The 9,039-nt window shown below is 60.0% G+C and overlaps 1 protein-coding gene across 2 annotated transcripts in view; it reads left to right on the forward strand.

Moving 5' to 3' along the window:
* LOC113208453 (uncharacterized) overlaps positions 1 to 6,567 on the forward strand; it is a 41,698-nt gene extending 35,131 nt beyond the window's left edge. Inside the window, exons 2-9 of one of the 2 annotated variants that reach the window (XM_026425451.2) lie at positions 550 to 1,231; positions 1,327 to 1,550; positions 1,632 to 2,370; positions 2,991 to 3,163; positions 4,017 to 4,194; positions 4,282 to 4,565; positions 4,781 to 5,053; positions 5,151 to 6,567. In XM_026425451.2, the coding sequence (XP_026281236.1) occupies positions 770 to 1,231; positions 1,327 to 1,550; positions 1,632 to 2,370; positions 2,991 to 3,163; positions 4,017 to 4,194; positions 4,282 to 4,565; positions 4,781 to 5,053; positions 5,151 to 5,448 (2,631 nt within the window). In that variant the 5' untranslated portion in view covers positions 550 to 769 and the 3' untranslated portion in view covers positions 5,449 to 6,567. The remainder of the gene's footprint in view (positions 1 to 549; positions 1,232 to 1,326; positions 1,551 to 1,631; positions 2,371 to 2,990; positions 3,164 to 4,016; positions 4,195 to 4,281; positions 4,566 to 4,780; positions 5,054 to 5,150) is intronic. The other variant, XM_026425452.2, reaches the window with a different exon arrangement.
* The last annotated feature ends 2,472 nt before the right edge of the window (positions 6,568 to 9,039 follow it).

A 9,039-nucleotide genomic window follows, 5' to 3' on the forward strand; every position in this document is an offset into this window, starting at 1 on the left:
AAATGCTTCGTAGTTACAAAGGAGCAAAATACTTCGCAGCTCTGCAAAGCAAATGCTTTGTAGGAATTTAACAGTGCGATACGAGGCAACTCCGTGTAGCTCTATGGGAGTTGGCCACACGCTGTGCGCTCGCCGCTTCCCTATTTGTCCTCGTCCTCGTCCCTGCCGTCCTCACGCTCTCTCCCTCGCTCTCCTGTCGCTCCCCCAGGCGGGAACCGCACTGCGCACACTATGGCAAACTCTCTCCCCCCCACCTGCTGGGCGACGGCCTGCTGGGATGCTAAAAGGTGCAAATGCAAAAAAGAAGGACCTCGACAAACACCACTAAGGCCGTCGAGTAGTGGAGTGGGTCGGGCTGAGCCCCGAGCTGGCGGGCAGCAGCGGGCTGGGGGGAGGGGAGGGTGCCCCCTGGGGCGACTGGCGCCGGAGCTAGCGCCGTCACAATGGACAGGGTGGTGGTGGGGGCCCACGGCCCGACCCCTTAGTTTAGGACGGGAATGACCCGACCCTTGTCCCGTCTCTAACGGCCGCTCTTCTCTCTTGTTGCAGCGCGCGCTGCGCCGTCATGCAGGTCCCGGCGTGATGGCTGCCGCCGCGGCGCGCTGGGGCGTGGCGTGGCGTGGCCCGGGGCCCTGCTCCGCGCCGCGGGGCCCCCTGGAGGCCCTGGATGTGAGGGCGAGGGGCCGCCGGCGGGGCGCCCCCTGAGGGCGGGGCGTGGCGTGGCGGGGCGTGGCGCGGCGCGGCGGGGCTCCCCACGGGGGGCCCGAGCATGCTGCGCGTCTCGCGGCGCGTCCTGACGGGCCTCATCCTCCTCGTCGCGGTGGTGGCGGCCGCGGCCGCGGCCGACTGCCCGCAGTACTGCGAGTGCAAGTGGAAGGGCGGCAAGGAGTCCGCCATCTGCAGGGGCGCCAACTTCAAGACGCTGCCCAAGGGCTTGGACGCCGGCACCCAGCTGCTGGACCTGACGGGCAACGCCATCGCCGTCCTGGCCAAGGACGTCTTCTCGTCGGCGGGCCTGGTGAACCTCCAGAAGGTGTACCTGGCGCGGTGCCACCTCGCGTCCATCGACAGGCTCGCCTTCAGGCTCCTCATCAACCTGGTGGAGCTGGACCTCAGCTACAACGAGCTGCAGGCCGTACCGTCGGCCGCCTTTGAGAGCATTTCGGAGCTGAGAGAGCTGCGGCTCAGCGGCAACCCTATCTTGCGCCTGGAGGGCAAGGCCTTCTTCAAGGTGGGGTCCGAGTTCGACCAAAGCGTCTTTTTGCTTCTTTTTTTGCGCTCAGAATGTTCGCTGCAATCCCAGGGGCATTTCTTTGTGTGACCCAGGTGCCGGAGCTAGTGCGACTGGAGATGTCGGACTGCAGGATCTCCTCGATCGAGATCCGCGCCTTTGCCGGGCTGGAGAAGAAGCTGGAGTGGCTCAAGCTGGATCACAACCGGCTGAGCAGTGTGCGCCCGGACGCCTTCTCCGCCATGGAGAGCCTGCACGGGCTGGAGCTGGACGGCAACCCCTGGAACTGCACCTGCTCGCTCAGGCCCTTCAGGAGCTGGTGAGTGATGATTTCTTGCGATCAGAAGTTTTTCGTTCGTTTCATCATGTACAATGTGCTGAACCTGTTCTCCTCCTCCAGGATGGTGCGCAAGAACGTCCCGTCGAGCGTGCCGCCCGTGTGCGCGTCGCCGGGGAGGCTGCGGGGACGCGCCTGGGACCGGCTCGACCTGGACGACTTCGCGTGCGGGCCGCGCGTCGAGGCGCTGCGGGGCGCGGCGCAGGCCGTGGAGGGCGACAACGTGACGCTGTCGTGCCGCGTGCAGGGCGCGCCCAGCCCCAGCGTGCGCTGGCTCTTCCGCAACCGGGTGGTGGCCAACGTGTCGGCGCCCTTCGCCTCCTCGATGGCGTTCGGCGCGCGCAAGCTGCTGTACGTGCGGACGGTGGGCAACAGCAGCAACCTGACGATCGTGGCCACGGACGCGCAGGACGCGGGCGTGTACGTGTGCGTGGCCGACAACCGCGCCGGCAAGGTGGACGCGAGCGTGACGCTGTCGGTGAGCAGGAGGACGGGGCCGGCCGACGGCCCGCCGCTCTCGGGCAAGGTGGTGGCGGCCAGCGTCCTGGTGGCGCTGCTGTTTGTCATGACCACGTGCCTGGTGGCGCTCTGCCTGTGGAGCCTGCGCAAGCGCCACTCGCTCTGGGTGGAGCAGGCGCGGAGCGGCGCGCGCCTCTCCAGGCTGCGGCACGACGACAACAACCACTACGAGAAGATCGAGATGATGAACCACAAGCCGCAGGCCGAGCCGCAGCAGCAGAGGGTGGCCTCCACGGCCATCGGGGCCACCGCCAACCACAGGCCGGCCCGGACGCCCGACGAGGTGAGTGCGAACAAACGGGTGTACCAGGTGGTGGTTGATCAATACCTGGTGCATGCAGGCGTTTGCCTACTGTCACGGCGCCCTGCGGATAGGCTACCTGCCCGCACGCTCGGCCATAGAGTATAACTACAAAAAAGCGCGGGGTGAATCAGCCATCTGGTACAAACGGTGTCGACGGGACGCGTTTAAGTATAGCGTGAAGGTGGTGTTGGTCATCACAAAATTTTATGCAAAATATTCCTCACGCCAGTCTTATGCCTTTAACTTCAGCATGCTGCGAATGTGTGCGCGGCGAGGAAGAGGGTGTGGGAGGAGGGGGGTTGAGCACAGCTCGCTCCCCCCCGTCCTGCTTAACGCAGCAAGCTGTCGCGGCGGCGGCGGCCTCGCCTAGCAATTTCACGCATCGCGATCAAAGTCCGCCACGGGAGGGCGCCTTGCTATTCACAGTCTCACAGGATCTGATTCTCGCCTTCTACCGGCGCGACACTCTCTCCTGCAGGAGCACACCCTCAGACGAACCGCTCTCTTACCTCTCTTTCTCTCTCCCCCTCTCCTACACGTTCGAGGACCAGAGCTCACAGGTGGCGCGGTAGTTTATACTCGATTTTCCTTCTGTTCAGCAGGTGATACCCGTTCACCGGCGCGGCGGTCGCAAGGGCAGGTACCGCGGCGTGCCCACCTGCGAGGACGACGAGGTCGGGTACGACGCCGAGGTGGAGATGACGCCGTCCGTGAGCCACGCGGGCGGGGCGTGGACCTCGGACGACACCATCAGCAGGCACTCGGACACCAGGTGAGGGTCGGCGGGTGAACAGGCGCAACAACTCATGGCGCGCCGCCCACGCCCCACCCCCCAAGCCCACCCCACCGGAAACTCAACCAGAACAGCCCGATAACAACTAAAAGGTCGGGAGTCTCTGCACCGAACGCGACGCGGATCCGCGATAATTAATTACATCGAAAATCTGAAGGAGTAGTTTCCGAGGGAGCGGCATTAATTCTACTACCCCGCTGCTCTCCTCTTCCTCCTTGTCTTCCTCTTCCCTCTCTCCTCTTGCTCTCTCCTCCCCACTCCCTCCCCCTCTCTCTCCTTCTCTACTCAGCCTGGCTCGGGCCTGGCCGCGCGGCGTGCGCGGCGTGTTTCGAAAGGAGGTCTGATTATTCCTATAAATCACATCTCCTCCACTATCTGCGACCACGGGGGGAGAGAGCCGGGGGAGAAAAGGAGAGGGGAGGGGCAGGACGGCGAGGAAGGAGAAGGACGAGAAGGAGCGGCAGAGGAGAAGGAGGAGAGGTCGACCACGTCCGCGGTGCGGCAGTGCGGTCTGGCAGAGGGGCTTCCTCCAGATAGAACGCACTCTATTCATCACGCCCGGCTTCGCGGCCCGCCTCGCCCCGCCGGGGCCGGGCCACGCCGCACCGCGCACGAGCTGCGAACAGCTTTGGTCCCTCCGCGACTCGGGTCCCCGCACCGGGCCGCGGGGGCGTAATCGGTGCTCCACCTCCTCCCCTCCGCGACCTCCACCCCGTCGTCCCCCGCCGCCGCCTCGCATCACATGGTCGCGCCCCCACCACCACCACCTCGCCCGCCCACCCCTGCTTTACCCGTCCAGAAAGTGGACGTTACAAATGCCTTGTTGTTGCAGGACGGGCGCGGCCCCCTCCCACGAGCCCCGCGTCCCCGGGGCGCTGTCGGCCGACGGCGAGCAGCCCAAGCAGTCTGCCTCGCTGGCGGCGGCGGCCCCGGCGGCCCCGGCGGCCCCGCTGCGCAACGGCATCGCCGCAGGCTCGTCCGCGCTGTCGCACCACGTGCTGCGGAAGCAGGTGCGTACCCGGCTGACCGTGTCGTCGAGCAGGTGCACGACCCCGTTGCGCTCCGGGCTCATGTCGCCCCCTCCCGGTGGTGCGCAGGTGCTCGGCGACAGCGGCGGCAGCCTCTACACGTCCCTCCTGGCGGACGACGACCTCCTCGGCGGCGACGACCGCTCCTTCCCCGACCTGCTGCAGCCCCAGACTGACTCGCTGCCGCCCAGCCTCGGGGGCAGCGTGGGCGGCGACCTCAGCGGGGGCGGAGCGGCGGGAGGCGGCGGCGGGGGTGGTACGCGCCTGTGGGGGACACTGCCCCGGCGGCCCCACCACCGCGGAGACCGCCAAAACCGTCGGGGATCCGAGTCACCGTTGCTCACCGACTCAAGGTCAGTCACAGTGGCGCACATGCATATTGACTGCTTTTTCAAAGCACACAAAGCAGAATGGCAGAAGAAAACTTTTCAAACTAGAATTTTCCAGCTAGATTTTCTTTTAAAAAATTGATTTTCCAAAACCAAAAAATAATTTGTCACAGTATTTGTAACCGTTTTCTAACCTTTAAAGCAATTTTTAAAAATATTTGTCTGAAACTTTTTTTCAGGTACGGGTCGTCGGGCGGCAGCACCAGCTCAGGGTTCGGGGCGGGCCTGGGGGCCGCGGCGGCGTACCCGCTGCACCACCAGAGGTCCTCGTCGTCGCTCAACCTGGCAGGCACCTCGCCGTTGGCGCCCATGCCGCTGCAGCACGCGGCGCCGCGGGGGCCGGCGGCCGCGACCCGGAGGAACCCCAGCCTGCCCGGCTCGCCCAGCCGGGACCGCTTCGGCCTCGTCGAGACGCCCATTCTGGCGGCGCTCAACAACACCCCGAACAAGAGGTACGACGACGCCTACTTGAAACCCATTTTACTGATTTGCACACGAAACAAAAAAAAATAATTCAGAAATAATATATCTCTGATGGTACTCACGCAGGTACTCGCAAGGCCACGCCGTCTCACCCAGCTCCTACGACTACCACACGGCGCAGCTCGAGCGATTCCTCGAGGAGTACCGCACCCTGCACTCGGAGCTGTCCAAGATGAAGGAAACGTGCGACTCGCTCGCCGCCAACCCGAAGTCCATCCTGAAGAAGAAGCAGCAGGCGGCCGCGGCGGCGGGCGCGGGCGCGCAGCAGGCCACGCTCAGCCCCGAGCACCCGTACTGGGTGCCGCGGGCGGAGCTCACCACCCTGGCGCGGCGCTACAGCGGCGGGGACTTCTTCCCCAGCTGAGCGGGGGCCCCGTTTGGGGTGGGCGCGGTGTGTGATGTGGCTCAAACGGAACCTGATTGAAGGAGAGTAGATTGCGGTTTAGAATTGTAATAAACAAGTTTAGGGTGAGCGGTGGGCTGGCCACCAGAGTAGCTGGCCAGTGTGAGCGTTAGAGGTAAAGGTGGAACGAGCTGTTTTTATTTTTGTTAAGCTGCTACTATTTTGTTTTCGCATCTCAAAATGTGCGAAAAACAGACAAAACTCTGTGTATACAATATTGCGTCAGAGGACCCTCCCTTTTAGAAAAATATGGCAAATCCTCGGTTGAAAAAGAGCGGGAAAATGCGGGAAAATGGGGCGCAGGAAAGGGAATATATTTATGGACAAATGTTGTTTTTTTCATGGGGTCGCGCTCCGGGCCAGCCTCGGCCTGTCCAGCCGCCACGCGGCGCGGCGCCACCCTGCGACACCGTGTGCCAATCCAGTTAATTACTTCCTCCACCGCGCCATGATGGCTGCTCTATTGATGGAGTGTCCAGTCGCACAGCCCGGTACGGACGGCCGGGGTCCAGCAGGCGATCAGGTGTGAGCGACAGCCTGTAAAATGGATGATGTTGGTTCGAGAGCGCGCGGGGCGGCGAAGAATCCGCCGTGGTAGTGTGTGTGTGTGAGAGAGAGAGAGAGAGAGAGAGAGAGAGAGAGAGAGTGAGTGAGTTTTCAAGGGGTGCCTTAGACGTGAATCTGTCGATCCCTGTATAACGGCCAGAGCAATTGCAGTGTTTCGGTTTGCTGAGTTTACGGCTAAAAGTTCGGCTAGAAGTTTGTAGTTTGCCTACCTCCCCCCCCCTCCTCGAAGATGGAAATTGTTAGCCCCTATTTTCAATTGTGCCGCCTTCAAGTTTCAAATTGATTACCGCGACACTTCGTTCAATGACTGATTATGTTACAGAGACAGCTCGTTTATCTTTCTTTTTGTTCCTATATAGCAAAGTTGTTACCATTATATTTATATTTAAGTAAAAGTTGTGTACATATCATGTAAATAAAACATGTGCATATTTTATGTGCAGGTATACATTTGTTATTTGTCCTATTTAAGTTTTGTTTTACTAAAATAAAGACGAGAGAGGCTGTTTCTTATTATTGCGCAGTTTTTATTCAACATGTTCTGTTTCTAAAAACGATTCGCATTTGACCAAACCTTACCTAAACTTACATCACGTAACGAAGGTAACACCCTGTCCCCCCTATTAAAACTAAAATAAAATTAGAAGTACGTTCAAGTCACCGCGCCGGATTTCTCACACTGCTCACACCTACAATACTGCTCCAGCGACAACAGGATCGTCGGTCATGGAACGCGCATTAAAAATAGACAGCGCATAACCCGTCGGTGTTACAAGTTTATTAGTGTCCTATCATTACGTTCGGAGGGCACTGGTTCGGGTCCCCTCCGCGACTAGGTACGCGGAAAACCAGGTTGTAACCCACCCACCCCTTTTTTTCTCACCTTATAGTCCCTCTCTTTTCCCCCCTCTGTCCCCTTACCGGTTCTCCCGCACAGCTCTTTACTTTCTACGCCGTATAATGCCACCATTCTGAAATGAATGACGATTCTGCACAGAGAGAGGTCTCTGGTCCCCTCGGTGAGAGGTAAAGCCACTATTATACCGACTGCGCCGCGCCCGGCGGGAGGAGTGGCGTTCGCCATGTCGACGCCAAGGCCGCGAGAGAGGACCGCGGGAAGCACCCGTTATGAGCGCACCGTCAGATAGGAGGAGGAGGGCGGTGGCGGTGGTACCGGTCCTGCAACCGACTGCAACAGTTTGCTCGTCCGCAATGCAAGACGCGGCTGCCTGGAAGCGTCTCCTATCATTGCCTCACCAAACGCTTAATCCCGCTTCTCTTCCAAATCTCTTTCTTTCCAGTCTGCCTTTTCTCCCCTCCCGAGCACCTCCGTCCTTTAACTCCACCCCAGGTGTGTGCCCCCCCCCCCCCAAATACCGCGGCCTGCAGTAAGAGAGGCCCAGCAGCGAGGCGCTCTCCAGCTCCAGCGCGGGGCCTTCTCCAGCAGGCCGGCTCCAGACCGCCAAGGGCGACAAGTAAGTGGCCGTGGTATACGGCGCGGGCGCAGGGCGGGGCGGGGCGGGGCGCGGCACCCTGCCCATGCGTATGCCTGCCGCTGACGTTCATTTTTCCCTGTGCCAAGCCGAGAATGAACGAGTGAGAGGAGGAGAGCAAGCCGCGCGCGGTGGCGGTGCGGTGGTACGGCAGCGGCTTGGCAAAACGCGGAGAGTTAGGAGCAGAAAAAAATAGGGGGAGAGGGTTTGGGAGGGAGTCGTTGCAGAGCGACCGCCAACACACATACATACAGACACTCGCACACGCGCACATTCGCTGCAGTGATTTCCATATGATCTCCATCCTCCTCATCTCCATCCCTCTACCCCCCTCTCTCTTATTTTACGTATAGCAAAAAGTCTGCTATGTGCGATATCCCTGCGATATGGCCCTATGCCACTCACTAGTGGAATTCACTCAAAGAATGTTTATCTATTTTTTTCTGATTTTAGTATTTGGCTTTTGCCGATGCACTACCTTAAATACCAATAGCGTGACAATTTTCTGGAACCTGCTTCGAACTGCCGTGAGGGGGTGTTGTCGCAACTCGGTTCGGACACAGTCGACCCCTGGGTTAACTTTTGTTGATGTTCAGGATGCGAAGTGTGAGTGCCACGCGCTTCCTCCTGTCAACTTTGTAATCCAACATTGCAAACAGGAGAGAGGGAAAAGGGGAGGGGATCACTTTCGGAAGGCTATACTTGTCGCGGCCCGGTGCCTTCGTGCTGGTAAATTTTGTCCCAGCCCAGGTTCTAGTCCAAGGTCAATATTTATTTTTTTTCTGAAAAAGAGTGACATCAGTTTTGAGAAAAATTACGCCGTTGAACACGCGCACAAAAACAATGAAAATTAAACAAAACACACAAAAAAACTCCAATTCAACCGCGCGCTTATACTTACTCGGAAAAGAGAGCGGTCGCCAGGAGGGCGCCCTTCTCCCTCGGTATATTGCGGGGGTGCAGCAGCGGCGACGCGGCCGCGCGGCGCTGCGCGAAGATTCCAGCAAGCTCCGCCGACAGACCCACAGCGCGGTTGCGGCCGCGCGCGCCGCGCCCCTTGCCCGGGGCGCAGCCGCCGCCGCCCGTATGTCACTCGCGGCTCTGGAATGTCGGGCCGCACTGCAGTCGCAGCGCGCTGGGCGAGCTTCACCTCCTTCAGCACCACCACCGCACGGGGGAACGGTTGCGTTCTCGAGGTGATACGATGATTTACATTATTATATAATTACCGCGTAATTTGTCATCCTCGCTGACTCTCCATTTTGTCATCCGATTTCGTATTCTCGTAACGATGACTGGTATGTTACAATATTTGTATATCGTCCTCTCTCTCTCTCTCTCTCTCTCTCACACACACACACACACACACACACACACAAACATACTCACACATTATCCCACCGACTACATCATGGCGCCGTCCTGATAGCGCGCGTTCCCGATATAACGCTGGTGAGCCCGGGAGCGGCGTGGCGGGGCGTGGCGGGGCGTG

This window comes from Frankliniella occidentalis, unplaced genomic scaffold (genome assembly GCF_000697945.3).
Source record: "Frankliniella occidentalis isolate FOCC.00 unplaced genomic scaffold, Focc_3.1 Scaffold282, whole genome shotgun sequence".
NCBI classification, from domain to species: domain Eukaryota; kingdom Metazoa; phylum Arthropoda; class Insecta; order Thysanoptera; family Thripidae; genus Frankliniella; species Frankliniella occidentalis.